This window comes from Pygocentrus nattereri, chromosome 27 (assembly GCF_015220715.1).
Source record: "Pygocentrus nattereri isolate fPygNat1 chromosome 27, fPygNat1.pri, whole genome shotgun sequence".
Lineage (NCBI taxonomy): Eukaryota > Metazoa > Chordata > Actinopteri > Characiformes > Serrasalmidae > Pygocentrus > Pygocentrus nattereri.
The window spans coordinates 11,803,237-11,828,265 of NC_051237.1; the positions used below are offsets into that span (position 1 = coordinate 11,803,237).

Genomic DNA, 25,029 nt, shown 5'->3' on the forward strand with positions numbered 1-25,029 from the left:
CTAAGGAAAGATTTTTCCCATTTATAAAGTGTATGTTGTTGTAGCTGTATGGGTGGTGAAAATAAAGCAAACAGAGTTTCCAGTTTTTGTCATCAACATACATTCATGCAGCTCTGCAATTGTTGCTCTCTTATCAATACGTAATGTGCTGTTTTGAGAGAAGCTGCAGTTTTCCACTTCACTGTTGCTTTTGTTTGCTGTGCCTAAATTCATCCATAGTTCTCTCACAAGTGCTCTCCAGTTTAGAGATGTCTGTGCAGACTGATATTACCAGCATCAGTGATAAACAAACTCAACTTGGCAGTAGCTGAAAAGTAGCTGGATAAAATTCTTATCAAGAGAGCCATTAAACGAACCATTCAAAAACTATATTTGCAAGAGAGTGCCAGTCACTCATAACAACATGCACCACATGAGCAGCTGAGCTTAAGGATGGAACTACAGATCATTCATTGAAAATTAGTTAAGAGCATTAAATAAATTAGTTGTGTTGATAATATAGTTCATTATCAAGTCCTCACAGCTGTTTGCAAGGTGGTCTGCCTCAGTTTAATGAATACTTGTAAATGTCTTTGGGTGCTTTCTTTCAATGTGTACTTTTTAACATCCACTTTTTTAATGTAATCATTACTTATAGGTGACCTATACAACATGAGAGAGAGAGAGAGAGAGAGAGAGAGAGCACCTGCAAAAATGGAAAACAAAAAAGAGACTGTGCCCTTTTTTAGGAAATAATGTAAGGCAAGGCTGTGCATACACATGTGAACATACAAATCCATTTGCCTAAAAATCCATTTATGTGCCTCTCAGTTTGAGTGTGGTTCTCTAGGCTCAGGGCATGCACTGACTCATCAAGAGGAGAGCGACGGCAATGTTAAGAGTGCAATCCTTCCGCCTACGTCAACACTGAGCTCTCCACACAACTGCCTCCCACCCAGCCACTCTCCATGCTGCATAACGGCAGCACGGCACTGATTTACTGCATGCCTGAGCTCTCTGGGAAATTGGTGTGGCTTTGAGCGCTGTTAACAACCATGAGGGGTCAAATCTGGCCCCAAGAGCCCAAGCTAAAGTAGCCGGGATTTTGGCCTGATGTGGCCAATCTAAATAATGACTCCAGTGAAACTGAAAAGGCTCCTGAACTTTTTCTTGTTGTCTGATCGGAAAAAAAAAAATGAGTGAAAAAATAAGAAATCAGTCACTGAGCAGAAGGATGCTGGCCATCTCCCATGCACCCTTAAGCTGCAGGTAGCATCCTTCACAAGGTGAAGTTTTGCCAATGATTTGGCAGCCAGAGTTGAATCAGCGCTGTATTGTCTATGCATTCTTTCCAGCCTGGTGTCACCGGCTAGCTTCTCCACCGTCCAACTGTCCACTTAAATCTCCCCCTCTTTCCACCCCCCTACCCCGCAGCCATTGGCAAAGCTGCACCGAGGCAGCACTTAAAGCCATTTGGCTCCAATTCGGCCAGTCCCGTCTGCCTCCAAATCAACCGGCCCCGACATATAAATAAGAACAATATCAGATAAGTCTCGCAGGAAGCCTATAAACATTTACATTCTCTTTCAAGTGCTGTTTATGGATATTTTATCTCCTATCTGGAAGTTGAGGACACGGCGAAAGAGAAAAAAAATTCGGGGCGGAATCCGAGGCTAGCGGTGAATCAAAAAGGCAGCAGGGCCTGACAGGGCCCCGGGCCCAATGACCATAATAGGTGCTGAGAGTGGCGAGCGGCGCAGGCCAGGGGGGATCCGCCTCTGGGCTCAGCTCCCCAGGCCCAGTTGAAGAGTTATGGACAGCAGCAAAGGAGAGGAGGGGAGGAAGGCCCGCTAAACTTCTCCTTCTACATCTCTTCCTATGACAGAGACGAAGTGCAGCCAGACAGGGTTCAGGTCGGGAGAGATGGGGATGGGCCTGTTCAACACTCCAGCACTGTGTTTTACACAGCAAGACCATCTTCTGCCTTCCTGTCCTCCAGGCCTGATGCCTATCTGAGGCTACAAGCAGATGGGCCAGACCATAGACGGCTAGCAGCGAGCAGCAGGTCTGTGGGAGCTTAGCAAGAAGAAGTAAAAGTATTATGAGAACTATCTACTTTCCCCCCCTTTCTGAAGACATATACTGGATATTCTATTTATTTATTTACACCCCTCCCCCCTTTGGTCTAATTAAAAACTGTGACTGATGTTTCTAGCAGTGGTTCCCCAAAAACTAATACAAATCAGAAAGAAGGCATTTAAGGGGACTGTGTTTACTCAAATGGTAAACTAACAGAAACCCAACTACTCTATCCTCTACGACGGATTGTGCAATCACATAGCTCAAATTAAGCCGCATGTGACCACAGGCACATATGGTAATGGAACAGTGCCCTTTCAGAGCCAGCACAGGCAGAGAAACAGTAACTCAAAGCTAGCAGGGACCTCTCTAATGTCACACCATACCTTTAACCAGTGGACCAAGAGAAACTTCTATACCTGATCCTCTCAATTATCAGGACAATGCAGGCTTTACAGCAAGCTACAGTATTGTTTGACACCATGCCTGTTGTCTCTTCTGTGCTGTAACAACACCTACATTTGTAAATTGCCCTCCTTGTAGAAGGGAAACATCTGATAGCCTCACGAGGAGGGGGCTGGGGACTGGAACAAGCCTTTGGGACTTCGTCTAAATAAATGAGGAGATCTTTGAAGGCCCTTGTTTGTGTCTGCCAAAGACAGCCTGGATACACGAAGCTACTCTCAATGGCCTCGGGCTGCTATTCAAGGAGGTTGAATTCACCCACCGGGGCTTACAACGCAGGGTCTCAAACCACAGCCTGAAAGAGGGAGATGCAAATGACCCAACCAGCGACTGTCTTGTCAAGGTGGCAGGCTTGGTCTTGTAGTTCAAAGCAGGCCTTTGCATCAAGCAACACAATCTGCGTCTTTTCAGAAAACCCAAGAGTCGACTCCAAATTGCCTGTTACACAGAGCAGCAGGTACAGTGTGGTATCTGGGCCCTGAACCAGCAGTACAGGATTGACGCTGTGCAGACAACACTCGAAGTGTGAAGAGTGTGGTTGGGACCACTTTGTCAAAGCCACTCATTGGATTAGCAATTATCAAAAAAACAAGTGAAAAAAACAACACTAGCTGAAAAAATAGCTCATCTTTCAATCTGCCAAAGATGATGATGAAGACAGTGATTAATTCTGCCTGGCTTTTTAAATAAACAACTCCTGAGTGTGTGGTGCTCACGATTAGCCCTCCGTTTCACCAACTCAAGACGTTTTGTTTGCAGCTTCACTGCTGCGTCCAGCCCCCTTTTCTTTGGCCCCTTTCAGGGCCCTTTTTTCCACCACCATATGCTGCAGGCCTCACGGAAACAATCCGCTAAAAACAACAGGCCTGCACTCAACCATCGCCTTCTTCTTTTTTTTTTTACACTACGGGAGAATGAATCGCTCCCTTATTTTACATTCTGCCAGTAGCCCAGGATTTTTGCTCTCGATCTAATTATATTACTTGGATGGTGGGTTTGGGGTTAGTACAATAAGGTGCCATGTAGGGAGGGAGAGATAGGCCTAATTGGTTGGCAGATTCAGCCCTTTCCTCCACACTCTTCAGCAGGTTCACCCCACCAACCTGCAACAACCAGCACTCATTACTGTCATTTTGCAACTGTCTTCAAATTTTATATTTACTTAGCTTACCGCAGACTTGGAGAGTTAACGTACGCAGCCATACAGGAGGTTAGCTACAGAATACCTGTGCGTCTCATTAAACATGTGCCTGAATGACAACTCTCACTCCTGAAGCCTGAGCTAGTTAATTAAGGCCTGTGTTCAGAACTGAAACGGGCCTGTAGATGGAAGCAGATTTCTTTCCACCAACTAAAATTTTATATGTAAACCGTAACTGAAAGAAACACAGCTTTGACAGCTTTTTGGGAGCTGATTAGCTACAAAAAATATTCTGATATTCACCTGCTTTGAACTTTCTCGGCGCTGTGGCATGTCGCAAGTTAAATGAAAGCAGGGCTTGTGACTTAAATGTAGCCTGAAAACGCCTAAAAACCATGTCCTGCTTTTGTTTGCAGATGATGAGCCCACAGGGCTTCGGATTTGGAGGATTTTTTAAACTCCAAACTTTAGCATTAGCACTATGATATCATTTACCACCAATCGTTTCTCGGTTTGCTGGCACACTGTAGATCACACAGGCACCTTCTGGGGAACTATGCAGACCACTTGCATTTTCTCCTCATAAGTCACCGAGATTGCACGCTGCAAGGTTACAGATAATAAGCACGGCAGTAACGGCAGGCATAAAATGTTGTTTAGACTTTGAAATGGACGTTAAAGAGATCTCTCTGCGAATGAGACAAACCTTAAAGGGTGAAGGCTCATACACAGAGTAGCTCTGTGCATACATAACTCCAAAAAAGACACTCAGACCCTGAACAAACCATTTAAATGATGGCATAAAATCTCCATAAATATGACTCACCATACTAACAGGCAAGATTTAGCCTGCACATGCATATCTCAGATTCACTGTACACTTTCACAGACAAACAGAAACTGCATATCTATGTGAATATCTGGGTCATTTACACTTAAGGCAGAGCTGGTCAAGCTGAAATTCAGATGATTTTCATTTAGTCATTGTACATGGTGCCATGCCGAATACAGTACTTCTGCTAACACAGAACGCCTGTCAAAAGTGCACAGTCTGTTCAGGCCAGTGCAGCACATCAAAACAGACATTAGCGTACCTTCTGTTTCTTATTTCCCACAATTAAAGGTTCCAGTAAAGTGATGAAATGAGCACTGTAACATCTGTAACTATGACTGAGTTTGGGATAAAAGCAAAACAACCAAAACTTAACTTTTCAAACAAAAAAAGCACACCAAGCTTCCCTTAAAAAGTGCTAATGGGAAACAAAATAAGTTACGGCTCTAAGGAATAGCAATTTCATGCAGCCTAAAATCGGAATTACTTTTTAATCATTTATCTAGCCTTCTGAAAAGGCATGATAATTCGAAGAAAACGTCCTGAACAACAAAAAAAATAATCACAGACTTTCTCGACCAAACACAAAGCCATTCTACAGGAGACTCCGGGGCCTCTAGGCACTCGTCTTAGTAGTTAGAGATGTCAGGTGACCTTTGACCTAGGAGCCTTTGTAGGAGTGTGTGAGCGAGGGATCCATGGAGGTTAATCTCTACATCCCCTCTCAGTCTTCCTGCATAATTCACCAGATCTAAAAATGCAAGCAGCCAAAGCACATTACCCAGACGTGAGCAGAGGAGGTAATTGCAAGTGCAAAAGCACAGACAGATTTTCCTACCCAGTCTGGAAAAGATAGCATATGTTTAACATTACGCTAATCTGCTGAAATCGCATGGCACATCAGAGAAGCCTCCATTTCTGCAGCGTTAACAAAGTGAGTATCTCGTAATCGGTGCTCGTTACAGGGCGTTTAATATGCACGTCCGCACAGGAGAAAAGCAGTCAGCTATGACATTCTTTCACTTTACTTTATTTAGGATCAACTACTGTTGGAAATCCAGACCGCAAAGTATGTGGTCATTTTCGGAACTTAATAAGATTATTGGATTTCTACGCTCATTGCTTTTGCATTATTAGTTCAAGACTAAAGCCAGAAACACATGTACAAAAGTACAACAGAGGACATTGTGTTATACTGAAAACGACGTCAAGGCTTCCAGAACAGCAAATCGCATAAAATGACCTCAACAAGCAATTCACTACTGGAGACGTTTCTCAATAGTGCTTTATGTTGATGTATTACAGGGCTATAATTTTAATTAATCACTCAGTCCAATAGCTTAAAATGACATGCATAGGAAGGCCAACTTCCAAATGCAGCAAAGGTTTAAGCGACTTTGAAGGGAAAAAGGCATGATATGAATGAAACTGTCACTGAATGTGCTAAACACAGATGGGAATATAAAACAGAGCTGTCCTGCTTTAGTACTAAGAAGGATTTGAACAATTTATAGAGTATAATAATATGACAACATGCACATTACTGCACAACAAAGCTGACAATTATAATGCTACAATATATTTAAGATAACAGAATAAAAGAGCTTGGATAAGCAAAAAAGTTGTACTAGACAATAAAACAGTCGATTTCCACATGCACATCATCTGAAAGTAGCATGTTTGCAGAACAGTCTAGGACGTTCTACAGCTTGTAAAATATTACAGATGAAGGAATATACTGACAGGCAAGCAAATGACAGTCAAGAAATACTGCCATTCCACATGAACCCTAAAGCTGAAGCATGGAACGATGGCCTTGCCCAAGATCAAAGCGCTTTAACAGCTGAGTTCTCTAATGGTGAAGATGACTGGGAGGAAGCCGAGAACAGGAAGACTGGTTTAGAAGTGACCATAAAGGAGTTAAGAAAGCCATGCGAACTTCACATAGCCCTAATTAGCCTACCACAATAACAATGTGGGAATTTAGCAAAGCAAAAGAACTTCTCGCTTTTTGTGGCATCTACTATGCTGTTGGTCACTCTGGTAGACTTCTCGCAATTCACTAGCAATTGAAAAAGCCCAATAATACCTCATTCTCTTTTTCTCTCACACACATGCACACTGTGTAGAATCCCTGTATTTTTCTGCCGCATAAAGATGCGTATACGTACCTCTGCTGAGCATTGGGTTATAGCATTATCAGTACCAGTTCCACGGGGAGGCAGATATCAGAGTTGGCAGAAAAATCCAAAGCCCTTGCCCTGCCTCTAAGGTATCCTTTATTCCACGTCCATGCTGACTTCAAATTTATTCCATTGTTTCCATCAGCGTGAGCCGAGTTGTTTCCGCATTCGTTTCTCTTCCAAAACGCGCCCTCCTTCTTCTTCTTCGTCTCTTCTTCAAAGGTGCTCACAAGTGATCCTGGATGAGACCGGGAGCTGCATCACACTGCTCTCCGCTTTCACAGCAAAACCTGTCGCCAAACACACACAGGAACAGCCACAGATTAGATATGACAGACTACAACACTGAACGCACACAACTTTAGCTTTTGCTCATCCTACACACAGTTATCATGTAAACGGGCATGCCGCTAAAACAATATGAAAGTTTCCTGCAGAACTTTGAGGGAAATCATCTCGGCCTACCGTGGAGTCTATAACCCTACAATCAGCGACAGAGAACAACAATTTTGGCTCAACTCAAAAGGCAACGTTGTGATAACTACAACAGAGAGACCACAATAAACATCCAGAGAGAAAAGCGCAGCTCTGTATGGTGGAGTCCATGAATGGGATCTCTAACAGAACAGGCCCTCTGGCCGACCAAATTGGAAACAGGAAAACAAACATTCTGAAGGCATACTCCTCCGCACCCCCCCAAACCCCGCCAACCTTCTCTCCAACTCATTCTGTCCGACCTGTCTCCAACAATGTAGGAGTCTATGTTATAGCCATGACACAAGCCTCCAAGACCACACAGATGGAGAAGGGATACTCAGCCACAATGAGGGGGAGAAACTGAGAGAGACAGAAGTGCAGGAGAGAGAGACAGAGTGAGAGAGAGAAAGAGAGAGAATAGGAAATCTAAAAAAAAAGAAGTGTGCTAAGGGAACGCACACCACAGCACAGAGAAAAGGGGAGAAGGCTAAACTGACTCATCGCTGCTCCAGAGAAGCGCAGGCCATATGCAGCGATCGGACGCGTATGCATGAAACTCAGCCACAGTCACAGAGAGGAAGAGGCACTGCCGGAGAAGCACAAAAGTTTTAGAAAACTTTTAGAAAACTTTCCCCAGCCAAGAGCAGAGGTTTGGAGCACCTCTGAAATCGCATCTCAGAGAGACATGGCACTGAGACAGAGTCTGCTAGAAATGACCTAAACTTATGGGTCCAATGCACTCCTTCATTTTGCAGCTACGCTTGACAAGTTTGCCCATCAGACATTCAAAGTACCACTGTTATTGCTAATACAAGGGTGGAATTACAAATAAAAACATGAGCCATTTTTTCTGGAGTTTTGGAACAAAATATGCGTCAAGATTTACTTTTTAGACACTTTTTTTTAATAAAATTTGATCATTTACTAGTAAAAATGTTGTGGAAATTTTGTGAAATTTTAGATTGCAGCACAAGTTAAAGACTTTAATCTAAACAATGCATAAATACTAAAGTTTCTCCTTATTGTCCTTAAAGCAATCCAATCTACTATACTATACATTATACAAACATAATAAAAAACAAACTTTATACAGATATAAATAAAAAAGGCCTGAAAAATCTCTCTGAAGTCATCATTCTCAGCCTTAAAAACTCCCACCAGAGAAAGACAGCGAGCAAGCAGGAAGAACGGTGAGTCCTAGCGAAACCATCGTGAGCTACTAACCCAAAAATGAAAATTAAACGCATCAGATGACCAGTACTGCAGACGACCAGTTTACTAGGTCTTAGAAGCATCAAACCAATTTCTGGAATTTGAAAAACACACGAGGCTGATTCACCTATAAATCTATATTTAAAACATATTACAAAATAGAAAGTGTTTTAATTAAACATACTGGAGAAAGCAAAGAAGACAAAACAATTCAACTGTTACATCGGTGACCTAAAGAGAAGCAACTTCTCACATCCACCTGTGGACAGCAACACCAGAGCAAACTGATAACGTCTGCTAAATTACACTAGAACTGATAACACCTACAGCTTCTCTTTCTCACACTTACACACACACACACACACACACACATACACGGACAGATGACAAAAACAGACATCTCAACAACCTTTCATACAGCACCTCACTTCAGGAAACTGTCCTCTCACCCCAGCGCAAACTTTTCTCACTCTTAGAGAGCGGTCTCCTTTGTTGGAAGACACCAGCAGTGGTCAGTTTATATTACAAGCATAGAACGCTACAGACATCTCAGCCATGTTACTATTAGAAAGAGAAGCTAAAGAAAAAATCAAATCACAATGAAAGACTTTAACTATGACTCACTTTGATGCAATATTAAAACAAAAAAAAAGAAAAAAACTGGGATGACTCAGATGTTCTATTCTAAACGCTGTGAGACAACCAACTCACAATTCTGTCTTTGGTTCACATAAAAATTCCAAAAACTATCCCTACACCAAAACAGTCATCGATTAAACCGTTTTAATGACAAGTTAGAATTACTCAGCAGAAATCTACCTGATAACTATTCCTCTGAACACTTCTTACAACTGTGGATATAAATAATAAAGGCAAGAAAACAGACTATCTATAAAATCAATACAGAATCCCATTTGACCTTTCTGTGTCAACGTCAATTTTCATAAGTTTGTTAGCTTTGCTTTTTTGCAACTTAATGTCAGAACATAGAAGACATCGTTTTAAAGCAGTTTTAAAATACCATTTAAAAACAATGTTTGGTGTGTGCACCAAATTTTGAAAGCTTCCAGAAATGTTAGCATAATATATATTTTAACTCTATCAACTTTCAGTAATTCTAGCTGACAGTGCTTTTAATGCAAACACTCACACAAAACTTTACAAGCACTTCATCCGCAGCTACTTTTGGCACCGCATGTGAGTAAATCAACTTTTCTTAGAGCACATAAAAAAATGCATAAATCGTCAAACAAACAATACACAACAGCCACTTACGAATCCTTTCAAGCTGAGAAAAACAGTGCAGAGAGCTTCATTTGTGTTTTCTCTATAACAGTCCAGGCTGAGACTTAATATGCCAGTTGTACCCCTTTAATAAAAAAAAAACATATATAAAAAAAAGATTTCTTTTTCTCAACAGGCTTCTCATTCAGCAGCAGGCACATGAATCTGCAGGGAAGAGACAAAGTGTGGGGCTCATCTTGCTGTGATAAGAAGCGAGTCCAGAAAAGAAGTTGTGCAAACTCAAAAGCCATGTAGAACAAATGCAAGCCCCCCCACTGCTGCTTTCTCCAAACGCCCAGGCCCAAATTCATCTGTCAGCCGTAAAGTTCCTGACTATACAACGCTGATCTATTGCATCCCGCCCAAAGGGCTCACAGATGCGGACCCATTTACATTTCAAATCTACCTCAGCCTTTTCAATCACTTCAAACAGCCCTTATCAGACAACCCATGCAGATCTCATTCTTCTCTTTCAAAAGAGAACTGAAAGCAGCAACGTGAATCTCAATACACACCGACGAACATCGGGACTCATATTTGAAAAGGTATAAACTCTGAGACATAAAATTATATGCTAAATAAAGGGGGGGGCACTTCAGTGAAGCTTTATGCAGGGAGTAATACTACTAATGCTAGTTTAACTACCACAACATTAAAATCAAACACTACGTTAAAAGTCCACCTTTTCTACGTGTAAGATTCACACGCACATTGAAAACACAAAAGTCTTAAACTGGCATGGTTATGGGTGCAGAACAATACCCACTGGTTCCTTGTTGACGCTATCTGAAACTCTGTTTACAGCTGTGAGTCTCTCTTCTTTTCTCCAAATGATGAGCAGTGTTTGTTTGCACAGGCCTTGTCATTAAGAAACTTTCACTGACAAGAAAGCAGCCCTTTCAGCGGCGGTGCGTGCATCATTTCCAGACTGCCTGAGTGTGGCTGCTTTCACAGTTTACAGGAAACAGTACAAACCATCTACTGGAACCAACTTGGGAATTTTGTGTCATAACAATCAGATACGAGTTACGCTTCAGTGCCACAAAAGGCGGGTGATTTTTATCTAAGGTTAAAGTGAAATAGTATTTTTTTCCACCCACTTAAACCTACCAGTAATGTATCACTGTGGGCTAGGGCCGTAAAATCCAGTCAACTGGCAGTCTTAACAAAGTTACACTTGCTATAAAAGCAGCAGTACAAACTAGACAAGTAAACAGAACTGATCTTAATTTCACCTGGGTTTTTTTTAGATCACTGAATACACAGACTTGTGTAGTTACTAGTTTATAACTATAATGATGACTATAAAACGTGAACACTGGATGTGTTAACAAATCAAAAATTAAAGTGCATGTTTTAAAGAGAATATCTGACCATTTTTGCAGCCCCGTGGATCCTAATCATCCGAGAAGTTTACAAGAAATTTCTACAGCCTCACAGCAAGCAGCCAGAGAATATGCCCTCCAGGTTCATCAAAACGACTGCATTAAAAACGCCACGCACGTCTAGTACACACACACACACACACACACACACAGCCATCCAAATCACGTGTGTACAGTCCTGTTATTTTTCTAGGAGCACAGAAATTTCACAAACTTCCTCCCGAAAACTTGCTGCACGTCTCCTCACTCACTCACTCGAGAAGGTCTCGAAGAAGCTACAACAACAACAACGACTCCCGGCAAACTTGAGCACAGGCTACAAATAATCCCACAAAAAGAGGGAGCTAATCCACTCAAGAGAAACTTCTCAGAGTGGGCCAGTTAGTTTCCCCATCAGAAGACACACCGCCGGGCTCTCCTTCAGCTCAGCCTTCCCTCAGCATGCTGCCGTGCCTGCGCGCTCTATCAGCACCAAAACATCACTTACGGAAAGTTTTCTCTCTTTTAAAAAAGAAAAGTTGCGCGTAAAAACTCTTGTCCGGGATTGACGGGATTACTAACGACCGTCAGAAATACAAGGCGCCTCAGAGCGAACTAGCCAGCCGCTCGGACTTTACTTTTGATATGGACGTTAGAGCTCCTCTGCTCTCTCCCACCACGCATTTCCTTCCAAACAATAAGGGAGCAGAAGGGTTTCCACGCTGCGGCACAAAGCCACCCCATCCCGCTCACTCCCATCTCCCACAACACACTCACACACACACACACCCGCTCACACACACTCGCTCACACACACATTACAGCATTACAGCGCATTTCACACAGCAAAGTACCTGCTAGCATCCATGCTAACCGCGCGCGACAGTAATAATAAAAACAAAGCCAGCGGCGTTTCGAAAACGCAGTAAGGTCGAAGCGGCTCGCCGTCGTTTTTTAAGAAACGGGAAAGATTAGTTTTTTTTTAAAAAAATGAGTCAAAAACCTACTGGAAGTCATGTTTTCTTCCCCCGTGTGTGAACGTGACCCCACTACCGGGAGGAGGAGGAGGAGGAGAAGGAGGGGGGCACCGAGAAGAAGCAGCCGATTTCAATTTCTCACGCGTTTGACCCACCAAAACCTAAATGCCACGGGGAATCCGAGCCGCCTCTGCTCCCCTTTTCACTGCAAAGTAGCTCACAAAGTGACTCGCGAAAATCCCTCAGCCTCCTCCGGCATTACATAACGCTCGCCTGGACGAGAAGAAGAAGAAAAAAAGCCCGTTCAGGAACTATACTGCTAAAGAAAGAGCACACCGCACATCTGATGCGGGCGCTCGCCATGCTCATTCATCTCGCTTTCTCCTTACCTGTTGATTAAACTGCATTTGGCTTTGCGGTCTGAAAGATGGTGGAGCTTTTGGCGTGAGCCATTGAAACCGTCTTTGTGTTGTTTTGTTTGTTGATCTCGGGAATTGTTTCTTTTTTCCCTCTCTGTCTCTCTGTCTCTCTCACTCACTCTCTCTCTCTCTCTGTCTGTGGGCACATAAGATTGCTCCTCTGCAAGTGAAACCGGGGTGAAATGTGTTTGGTATTTAAAAAAACGCCGCCTGAGTCTGGTTGGAAGAAACGGTGAAGTTTTGCAGCGATCTCAGTTCTTTTTTATCAGAAACGTTATCGCTTGTCAGGACCTCAGACTCCAACCATTACGTCAGTTTCAAGACACCAACACTATTAATATCAAGAAGCCCTTGCGGAGAGAAGCGCCACCCTAGAGCGGGCGCTCTTAAAGGGACAGACACCTCCAGCTCTGAGCACTGCTGCAGCCGCACTCAGTCTCTTCTCACGTTAAAGGGGAATTCCACCCATTTTTCCAAAGCTGTGCAGAGTTCAATCGTACAGATGTTGACAAAGTCGTTAAGAGTAGCTTGGATTGAAATGCTTCATTGTAGAGAAACTTACCGACTTGAATGTCTTTACAGTAGGGGTGATAGGAACCAGGAGTTGCAATGTTTACAGCGCAAAAGGGATTTTTTAATTTACTATCCAAAACCCCTACTGAACCTGAATGAACAGTGATGATAAATAGAGGTAAATCTGGGGGAAATTAGTTTTATTTGGGACTCACAGTGCCTTGCATGTATAGCTCTGCCATGGTTCTATTAACAAAACGTATGTTTTAAGCCACAAGATTGTCGTAAAACAGTCTCTCAGGCATCAGCGGCCTAAACGGAACCATTTCTTGTAATAACTTTCAGTGAGGGAGCTGAAAAAATCTTAAGATGTCTGGTTCCTATCAGAACTGCTGTGAGCATTTGTGACACGTCGAGTTTCTCTACGACAGAGCATTTCACAGCAAACCACTCTGGATGACTTTGTTTACATCTCGACCATTGACCTATGCAGAAGTTTGGAAAGATCGATGGAATTCCCCTCTTTAAATGCAGTGTCATTTTCAAGAGAAATTAAGCACATTATTATGACTTTTTCTTTGAAAATGACTAAAATATGAAATAATATACAACCATCATAAGTTTGCTAATGATTAGCTTGTCAGTAGGTTGAAGGTAGATATTAATATAAGCCTACTGTTAATGCATAATGCTGACAGGTGATAACTGCAGTGACTGGCTGCAAAACAGGTCAATAAAAAAAAAATCTGTGATTTTGGATCATTTATAGTGCTGCACACATTGTGGAATTTTAACACTTTGTGAAGGCCAGCAGGCATTTTTGAGTTCTGAAAAAGAGAAAAAGATAAATTAGATAAAAATTGGATACAAGGTTTTGTTCTGACACCGACAATATATTCAGCTGAAGTAAATTGCCATTGACCTACATGTAGCTTTATGCCCTTATATGAGTCTTTTTTACATAGTTAGAAAATGATTCAGATAATATGCAATAAAGCACAAAATCAGTTTACCTCTGTAATTCATACTCATATAGAGGGCCTTTCTTCAGTAATTACTATGAATAATAACCAAACAAAACACAAAGCTATGAAGCAAAATAATTCATTATACATTGCATATAAATATCATTAACAAAAATGCTCAAGTTTTTTTATTTCTCAGAGAACTTTGTACAGCAGTAGAAAGTGAAAGAATAACTCGAAGACATTTAGACAGTAGTTTCAGAGCTGAGCTATTATTAAAGGTTATTAATCATTTGACCACTGTGAGATATCATGTTGTAACGCTCTCATTAAAATAGCACGAAGCACAAAACATTAGTAATAAAAAGATAATAAATGAAAACTAAAATTTATTGCATCTGAGACTTTTTGAGGATTCTCTACTTTTTATTGCTGCTGGGAACAAGAAATCTTGCAACAGTGGACAAAGAGAAATAAACTCTGGTTGAAGTGAAATGCCTGACACAGATGCCTCCAGACCTGTCCTACAAACACTGAGCTGATTGTTATAAATCTACAAAATGAGCAAGAATCATTTAGAAGCTAAAGATTAATGTAAGCCTTGGGTGAAATTCTGCAAATATTGATGCTTTTTCAGCCTCCTTAAATGACTCCTTCTTTGTATTAAGGAAATCTGAATAATTTTTCAGCGAGAGGAAAAAGTAAATGGAGCGTGGGGCACCGGGTTTTTCTTTTTCCAGCCAGTCCAGTGAGAATGTGCATGCTTTTTCATTTGTGAATAAATGGCAAAGAAATAGTGGAGGGAGAACATTCGCTATGTGTGTGTATATTTTTTTAATACTGGCATGTAAAAGTTTTTAAGGCTTTTCTCTTTTTTTCATCCTTTCTAGCTCTTTGTCTGAGTTCAGTCCAGCTGACCGTATAGAAAATGAATAGCGTTAAAATTCTCCACATTGGCTGGTTTTGATTGATGACGTTCAAGCACACAATTTGTTTCCTGGGACTTTAAATGATGGGAAAGTTACACTGTGCAGAGCAAGGAAGGGAAGGCTGCTCTCATCTTTTCCAGCAGTTTGTATAATATCCTTCTGTTCTCCTCAGTCCAGGCTGGTGGTGGTGGTGCTGCTGGACTTATAACATGGGAAGAAAAAACCCTCTGCCGCTTCTGCCAACTGATTATAGTGCAAAAATGGCTTTAGGAAACCTAACGAAAAATGATGCCTCTGTGAAGTCGATATGTATCCCAGAAATTTGATTATATGTTTCCATGGATATATTTTGAAGTTCACCAAGAAAGTCTGTCCAAACCCAAAGTCCCAAATGTTATTTTATAAAGCTTTGCTTTTCCCCTTGATAACCTCCCAACACTATGAGCTATACTGCTCGTGACTGTGGCCAGAGGAAACCTGAGGAGTGAAATCAAAGCTGTTTATCTCACTTTGAGATATCATGCCATGAGGTAGCCGTCACTATAATATTTTTAGTTTGGGTAGCTGTATTCTGCAAGATACATTACATACTCTGATAGCTGGCTCGGCACTCACTGTCACCTATCTCAGCTTGGTACTGTTTCAGTATTGCCTTTCATCTGTCCATGTTAACAGCCAGACACATCATGTGGTCATATTTAGAACTCCCCATGGGTAGGTGACTGCCCTCAATTGAGCTTTTCACTGCCTCCCACTGAATGCTTTATTCCGATCGAAACGTACCACACACTCTCTTAGCTCAAGCACTAATTAACCACTTTAAGGGAGGTAGCAGTCAGCATATTCCATTCTCTTCTGAATCTGATGGAATGACTAACTTGCCATTTGGATCCCTGTCTAGAGGAGCGTTCTGAAATAAACACAGTTCTTACTGCCCCAGTAAGCTTTGCTTAGCCCTGTGAAAAGGCGCTGACTTCCACTTCTATTATTACCTTTTAACAGGACACATCACCATTCAATTAAAACATATGATTGCTGTCATATCAAAACATCACAGATTTTTAGGTTTTATTAATATTATTTTTTTACAATTACCCTTTGAATTGTGTGAATAATTTCCTCGCAAATAGGCCAACAGCAATAGGCCAAAATGATGTTGTATAACAAAAGTTATATTTCCATTTTGGAGATTTTATTTATGATAACAACAACGTAGCTAAGAGATTGATTATTTCTACAGAAGGTTAAAAAAACTACACAGTAAAATCCCCAGTGTTAAAGTGAAAATCTATAGTCTTAACAAAAAAGGGTTCTGCATAGTCCCGAAAAAAGAACTTGAATTAATTGAGGACCTCTTTTCAGTGATATACAGAACCTCTTTTTAGAACAGAGGAACCTCTTTTTTTTGGAACATTTACTACAGACTTTTCACTACAAAGAAGAGCAATTTAACAAAGAATATATATATATATGTGTGTGTGTGTGTGTGTGTGTGTGTGTGTGTGTGTGTGTGTCAGAACAAAGCACTGGATCAATATTTTTGTGAGTGGTCATTAAGTTTAGCTGGACACAGATTAACACCATAAGGTAATTCCATTTTGCTGTATAGAAAAAAGATGTGTCGTCTTTATTTGCTACATCACTAACAGCTTTGTATACTGAAGTTAGAGGGTATAGAAAACAGAAGCAAATAGTATTATGAGTGAAATTCTACAAACGCCAGCCCTGAGGAATGACACAGTGGAGTCATGTATCAGTCTGACCCGACTGTTACAGACAGAGCACTGCATAGACTTCCCCACTGGCTCTATAATGAAAGCAGTTTCGCAGAGAAATAAAGGAACAGAGCGGTAGATTTAAAAAGCTTAGGGGGAGTCATTTTGACATTTATAAACTCAGTGTAGAATAGAATATTGAAAATAATAAAACACATTGAGGTTGAAATGAAAATGACTTCCCTGTGCTGAGATTAGTGCAGGCTATGACAATATGAAAATCAGGGATAATGATGACCTTTATAAAAGGGTTTGATTAAAGCACAGTGCAAATTGAATTTGAGTCCGTGAAGAATGTCTAATTCAGTTCGGAACTCAGAACAACTTGATAAAAGACTCCCAGCGTGGAGCTTAACCCATGATCAAAACGAGAAAATCTGGGATCTGTGCTCAAAAATGTCCAAACAAACGTGACCCTAATTCTGAGAGCCACACGAACAGCGAAATAGGCTTTAGGTGAAATAGAGAAAGGAAAATAAGGAGAGAGAGAGAGAGAAAGAGAGAGAGAGAGAGATATTAATTAAAATGCGGTCGTATTCTCTTTCTATGACGATCCATTCCAAGTGCATCTCTTATGGAACCATACATGCAGAACAAATCCGATTCATAAATGAGTAGTTTTCAATTTTAATGTTTGCCTCCATCCAGGCAGTTTAAATAGAACTCAGACACTATAACTTTTCAATAAAATGAAAAGTTAGGATGGAGGACTTGCTCGCTACAGGCTCACTCTGTGGAAAAAGATGAGTGATTTTAAGAAAAGGGGTCTGAACGAGACAGTGCTGTTCATTTTATATCACACATACATTTCTGCAAGACAAGATACTAATGTTCTTTCATCCGCAAAACAAAATGAGATAATATGAGCTATAGCCCTAGTGTGGCTTGTAGGAGTCGTCGACTCAGCAGCTTTGCATCTATCTCTCTATAACTCCACCATGCAGGAACAGACAGAAAGTAGTCAGCAAGGAGACCCGGCATGGAAAGTAAGAGCTAGAGAGATGGGCAGGAGACTGAATTTGTGTTTTTCTTCCACCATCGAAAGATTAGAGCTTTCTCCAAAAATCTGTCCCCTTCAATGAGTGCAGTGCTGCAAGTGTCAAAAGTCAAAGAGAGAAAGGAAATCGTAGAAATTGGGAGTATGCATGGAATTGTAGCCATATAAAATAATACGTTTTCCACCCAAGGATAGAAGGCCTGAAAATTCTAAGATGATTTCGGCAGACCTGCGAAAGAGGTCAGAAACATCCAAAGACTCTGAATTATTCAAATTGATCCAAGAGCAATTTACACTGTAAGGGAGTGAACATAAACTGCTGCCAAATTGCTTTCGGAGCTCGGCAGACCTGTCACCCCCGCAACGTTCCTCACCTTGTGACTGAAAGAAAGCATTAAAATAGGCATAAAACCACATCTCTTCTCTCTCTGTCACTTGACAAAATGATGCCCCCCAAGGTCACCCCTTTCTTCTTAATGAGAGGCGGAATAGAAGTAGAGATCTATTCTGCCGCGTGGAATATAACAAGCTAGTCTTTGTGTCTCGTCTTTCTGCTGATGCTTCTTCTCTCAAAAGTTGTCCGCATATAAACCCAAGTGACTGGAACTGAGAGATGGGCACTTAAAGTGCTCTCGCAGTACTTAATCATAGTGTGAACTAACTCTTGGACTTGTTGCTCTCTCTCTCTCTCTCTCTCTCTCTCTCTCTCTGTCTCTCTCTCTCTCACTCTCTCTCACTCAAACATACACACACCCCATTCAAGAGGTCAAGAAATTCCGTGAACTATTAATGAAACCTGTTCACTGCTGTAAAGGGAGAAAGAGAGAGAGAGAGAGAGAGAGAGAGAGAGAGGGGGGGGGGGGGGGGGGCGAGAGAGCACAAAAAGATGACTCCTTCCATATTTGCCCATGGCAAAGTTCACATGACCTCATTGAAATGGCATAAATCTAATTTTGACACTGATCTGATTTTTTTCAGTGCTACGTGAACACAAATCTGATTTTTTTCAAAATCACTTTTATATACAGTCCTAGAATGGATACATATTGGTTTCATGGCCATGTAACTGTAGTAAGAACAAACCATATTAAGGATTATATTACTCTCTAGTGAAAGTAATAAATGCTGCTATTTTGTTTAATAATAGTGCTACATTGAGACATTATTAGCTAGATACTAGAAGATATTTTTAATTCCTGAGACATTATCTGCCTCAAGACTTGACATGAACTTAATTTAACTCACTCATTTTTTAATTCCTTTAATTTTAAATTTATTCTCAGTGTGACCCCGCTTTCTCTAATATTATAGAATCATTACAGTCTTCTTTTCTAAACACATTTAAAATTTTATGTCTTTTATAAGTTACCAAAATACTTTAGTTAAGCAGCCCACTGTAAATGCTTCAGATATGCTTGTCTTGCATTTAACTTATGTTTTACTAATTACCAATTAAATTTACCTTAATTTACCCTAAACCTTATAGTAACCCAACCTTAAGCTTAACCCAAGTTTAAACATGCACAGATAAAATCACTTAAAACCTATGAAGTTGTAGAGGTTGAATTAAAACAGCAAGACATTTCCGAGCACATTAGGTATAAGATAATCCACCCACATAAGGAAAGAGAGAGTAAATAAGTAATAAAACAGGAGTCTGTAAAACTGGATTAAAATTTTTTTTCTAAATTTGAAGAGAAAATGAGGCTCCTGACAACCATGCAAGACCAGGTAGACCTCCAAAACTGTCCCCATCAGATAAACAGCCCTAAAAGCCTTCATCTTTGAGAGAGAGGAGAAAATCAAGCTCCATTCTTGCTTCAAATGTGAAAAACTCTACAGGTGTTTCTGTCCATCCTTCCATTGTGAGAAGACAACTCAACTCTATGAGTCTGAGCACATGTAGCTGTCAATGAGCCATTACTGAGAATAGAAAATAGACAAAAGAAGAACATTTTTGGATTTTGGATTGTGAAAATCACAAAATGCAACCAACTTTGAAGACTGGACTTTGGGATATAAGTGTAGAAAAACATCCCTGCAGACTTCTTTAGAAAACTGAAAGCAAGTTTCAACAATAAGAATGAAAGATGTAATTAAGACAAAAGGTGGCAATAAATACTGAAAATTTTGATTTTATATTTAGCTGTTAAAGCTTCTGTGTAATTTTCTATTAGCATGTTTTGTGCGTTTTGCAGAGAAATGAATAACTAAAAAAAACTTAGAGTTAAAAAAATAACTAAAAAAAAAGTTGATTGAAAGAATCATTCATTCAAAGTATTTACTTATGAATTTATAGAGGTTGAATTAAAACAGCTATCTGATGAGCTACTTTTTACAATGTAGTCAAACTGGGTATATTGCAACATTCATGCTGCAAGCAAGCTAACACTCCTGTGCATTTCATTGCATCTATCTTAAAGCTGGCAACCTCACTGAAAAGCCACGTGCAAATCAACAAGCTTTGTCAAGTGTGTAGTGAATTTGGTAAGGTTAGGCTACGTTTTGAGAAGCTGACCTTGGTGTATAATAGTGCTGGGGTATAGTATCTATATATAGTATAGTGTATTGCACCTTATCTTTCATGCTGCATCAGTTGAATGTACAGAGATGCTTGCTTGCTTTATTAATGGGGAATCCCACAGATTTTTAAAAGATTAAGATATAACCAAAATGTACAGAATGGCTAAATATCAAATTCTCTGTTTTAGAGAAGCTTACAGGGACAGAACTGTTGATAGTGTTGGTAGGAACGAGACACCCGAAGATTTCAATGCCTCTGAGACCCACCACCAGACAAAGCTTTTTATTATTTTGTTACTCGTTATTATGTGAAGTGGTAATAAACATGCTGCCTGATATGAAAGTCTGGAGAGGAGATGAGCTGTTGCTATAATTTTGATTGAACAACTTAATTATTTTGTGATCTCAAGATAACAACTTTATCTTGAAGCCAGAAGACAATTATCTTGCTATCTCAAGGCAATATTCCAGAAAATCCAGAATGTGGTAATAGCTCTCAGAGGTAACGACTTTGTTATCTTGAGATCACAAGACAATTAACTTGTTTTCTCAGGATAACAATTCATATAAAATTCTAGCAACAGCTCATGGCCTCTCCGGACTTCCATATCAGGCAGCGTATTCACAACCACTTTACAAAGTAACTGTGTGGTGGTGGTTATCAGAGGTAACAAAGTTGTTATCTTGAGATAAGAAGAGAATTAACTCTGCAGTCTATCATAACAATGCAGAAAATTATGGCTACCTTATGGCCTCTCTGGACTTCCATAGCCTGATGCCTAAATCATCATTTTATTATAGAATAAATAGTTTTTCGGACTAAGACTTTTTTTAATCCATTAATGGCGGAGAGATACATGTAAGGCATTGTAAGGCAAAGCAGGCTTCAAGTAAAACTATTTTATTTTATTAACTATTTATTTTTTTAGATTTACCACAACTTTACCATTTTAAACATTACATATTCAAACTCAGATGACACCTGTGGGTTTGTTGATCAATTTGGGCAGTAAGTGAAATGGCTATATTTGTGCTGTAGACATGGTGACCCCTGGTTCCTATAGCCACCACTGTAAATAAATCTGAGCTGGTAAGTTTTCTACCTATTCTTCAATATTTGTGTTTACGAGATCTTCACATATGCTGCTGGTTTTTTTTTTTTTTTTTTTTTTTTTTGTCCTCAGCCACAAAATCTATAACATTTAAGGCTGGATCAGATGGATCGTTTACAAACATGAATGTGAGCTGTCAACCGTTTTGAGCAGAACTGTGCAATAAGGCTTGTGGTAGCCTATAACGCAGGAACCATGTGGCTAATGGAACTTTCTCTGTCTTTCTCTTTCTCTGTTTAGATGGTTTAATTTCCATTGGGATTTTCAAATATGACTGCTCCAATATAAATAATTCCCTACCGATGCTGGTTGTGACAGTGTCTGTGTCTTCTGGGGTCTCTGACACATTTCTTCTCTGTATCTCTCGCTCTTTTTTCCATCACACCCTGAACGCTGAGATAGCCATGAGGACAGACATGAAGGGAAGAAACAGACGGTGCAATTTCATACTATCTTGATCTGTGAAATGTGACTTTGACGCTGCAGTAGAGGCAGCCCGCAAACAGCATTACATCCCAGCATTTGTATCTGAGAAAAAAAAATGTCAAAAAAGAGCTGGTAGAAGAGTGGCTTCAAGAGAGATTGAAATCAATAAGGGTTTGCTCTCCTCTGGTCTGTTCTCCATTTGAGATTCTGATCAGATGCTGACTATCAGAAATCTGCATTTCATCTGGATCTCTCAGTGTTGGTGATATCTGCTTCTGTTGCCCCTATTTTGTAAGCTTCTGTCATTTCTGAACAAATGTACCACACCCCTCTGTGTCATTACATGAGAATTGGATTTGCAGGCCTGAACTGAAGTCTCCAGGTGTTTCTTCAGTTGGACTGTGTCAAACATCATCTTCTCTTCATTTTCTTTCATTGTGAGTGTGCTGAAATATACCTGCACATGTATGCAAGCAGAAATCAGTAGTTCTCATTTTTTGTTCTTGTTTGCAGCATTTGAAAACACCACCTTCCCTTTACACTGTGTGAGCATTTTATGATGAATGGACCATTAGCAATACTCCACAACTGCATGAACAGAAATGTTTGTACATTAATGTTCATTTGAAAAGCAATATGTAAGATGTCACAACCTGTCGCATTCATACTTCACACAGTCCCTCCTCTGCCCTCTTCACTCCTACCCCATTTGCTTACCAGTCTAGAAGAAACGTTGTGAGATTTTGGCATCAAACTTCATTCCTTTACTCGCCAAGAGCTGTTTCCAGTGGTGGAAAGCAACACCATTATTAACTCTTGTTTTTCTTTTATTTATGTCACTTTTCTTTGTGGTTCCTTGCTGGGAGTGGGCATGCTGTTTCTTCATCCTCTCATGTTGGACTAATGGCAGAATAGACACTACAGTGACTCACTATCACAGAGGTCACTAACAGGTGGACATTCAGTTGTTGATTGTATAAGATATTGATATAACTACTAGGCAACTTCATTATGGTATATGGCATTGAATCCTAATGCAAGTTAGACATTATGACGTTCTGGACCTTTGCTTGAGGAAATTTTCTCTAACTGGACCTTACTGAATTTTAATTAAATACCTTTGCACTATCACCTTTTGAGGTACAAAGTAGTATTAGTAGACAGGGCGGGCCAGGGCTAGCTGGTTAGCATGCTAATGTCAGTAGATATCTTTGCAAAACAGTTCATAGATGTCTTTGACATAACAAGAAAACTGCTATTTCTCCACCTTCTGTTGATAATTTTATTTAGGTTTGGAATGTTTTAAACAAATATCTTACATATTGTTCAAGGATAAGAATATTTTTCTCTCTCCAATAAAGTTACCATTTTTGAGACATAAGGATTCATTACAACAATGATGATATATATAAATACAGTACTGTGCAAAAGTCAGAGACCATTCATTGATTTAATTTCTTGTCTAGTGACCATTAAGAACAAGTTATGCATGTTTCAGGGGATGTTTCTGAGAAGATCAGAAGTTCACTTGCAAAAGTAAGGGGAAGATCAATGGAATATAAGTGAAAAAATAGTGCAAAAACTTAAAAGCCATAGTAAAATGGATCTTCTAACAACCATGCAAGACCTGGTAGACCATGTCACACCATCAGATGAACAGAGAGCCTTTGAGATATAGGAGAAAATGAAGCTCCACTTTTGCTTCAGATCTGAGAAAAAAACAGAGATCAGCCTACCTGAATGTGTTTGGAACTGTTTGTGTGTTGTGAGAAGAAGAAAAAGTAACACATTTTTAGGACAGAACTTTTGAGGTGTGGACAAATATTCTTGCATAGAGTGAACACTAAATACATTTTTTAAACTTCTGTGATGTATATGTTTAATATCAAGTCTTCTGTGCAATTTTCTATCAAATACAAAATTTCAGATTTTTCCTGATGCTAAAAAATGAAAAACTTGAAATTAATGGCTGTTGATGATGTTTCATTATCTGTTGTAACTATTGTAACTGTTGTCTTAATGCATGCTACTGAAAAGACAAAGATTTTGAATATGACATTCATTCTCATTGTAATTCTGAACTAATTTCTCCATTGCCTCTTTTCAGCGGCATAGCTAGGGTTTAAAAGCGTCAAATGCAAAAGGAATGAATGGCTCCTATACGAAAATGATGTTCAATGAAAGACAACAACATTGCAATTTGATCGTTCACCTGCTAGTGTTATGGCTCAAACAAGTTGATTCTCTTAATACACTCCAACCACTACCATCTAACCTTAACTGAACAGTTACATTGGACTGCCTATTTAAGATCTGCAAGTTATGTTTCACGTTGTGAGGTATACATTTGAAAATAGTTACCATGGATGAGATGCTTTTGGAAAAGAAATAAATAGATGTCAGGGTTGTCTGTGTAGTGTTGATGGAAACTGGTGAAGTATGTTGTTATATGCTGAAATTAGATCTCCCTGTGAGTCTTGGGTGTACAGTTGTGCCAGTGTCTATATGAGGGCCTCACTAAAGATTTTAGGAGGCCTGGTCACCATGAGCCCCTCTGTGCTGTGGGCCTAAGTGTGATTGCCATCCGTGCTCCCCAGTAGTTACATCATGGCCTTCTTTGTTCTCTGGACACTTGCACATTTAAAGCAGGTAGATGTTCTGTGATCCCATGGAACCAAAAGGAAGCCGGCTAAAGAACAAGATCAGCAGGTGACTATTCATATTTCAGCATATTAACGATGGAGGTGTGCTGATATGAAAAATGGCCACACACCCTCATGAATCTTCCCCTCACCTCCCCTTCATCACAGTTATGCTGAAAGGGGACGTAAATTATGAGCTAATGCAGTGGCAATAGATTAAAGCAAACAGATTAGCTGACGAATTTGATGAATCAGTCATAGGCTACCTCACTGATCACCCTTCTCTTTCCTTCTTTATCTCACCGTATAATCTAAAACTAGATCATATACAGATAAGGCTGTGTTTAAAAACTATTGCTACAGAAAGAGAGAAAGAGAGAATCATTACTGCTGAAGTGCTATATGGAGTAGTTCAGCCAGGGACAGTGATGGTTGCTTAACATTTGGCCAGTTCCCAACGATAATAAAGCAACACTGCTGTATTTGTTGTACTATTAAATCACTGTGCTTGGCTGCAGTGTTAACATATGGGGCAAAGCAACACAATAAATAGCATCCAATTAAGCTTTCTGACATGTGGAATACACATACATTTCATACTTCGCATTCACTTTCAGTCTCTGAAACTGAAGATTATCAGTAGTAAACAGACACCAAGTGGTGGATAAATGGAATCACATCTGAAAATTTGTATGTAGTCTGAATAAAAATAGCATAGTAGAGTGAGCATCATGA

At 40.1% G+C, this 25,029-nt stretch overlaps 1 protein-coding gene across 6 annotated transcripts in view; it reads right to left on the reverse strand.

The window, feature by feature from the left end:
• The window catches only part of trps1 (trichorhinophalangeal syndrome I), a 141,600-nt gene extending 128,871 nt beyond the window's left edge, over positions 1-12,729 (reverse strand). The window contains exons 1-3 of one of the 6 annotated variants that reach the window (XM_037535496.1): positions 12,383-12,729; positions 12,024-12,266; positions 6,668-6,969 (exon numbers count right to left, since the gene is read on the reverse strand). In XM_037535496.1, coding sequence (XP_037391393.1) covers positions 6,668-6,680 — 13 coding nt within the window. In that variant the 5' untranslated portion in view covers positions 6,681-6,969; positions 12,024-12,266; positions 12,383-12,729. Of the gene's footprint in view, positions 1-6,667; positions 6,970-10,418; positions 10,477-11,026; positions 11,092-11,524; positions 11,589-11,654; positions 11,782-12,023; positions 12,267-12,382 lie in introns of those variants that run through there. The other 5 variants (XM_017696626.2, XM_037535497.1, XM_017696635.2 and 2 more) reach the window with 5 other exon arrangements.
• Between the last annotated feature and the right edge of the window lie 12,300 nt (positions 12,730-25,029).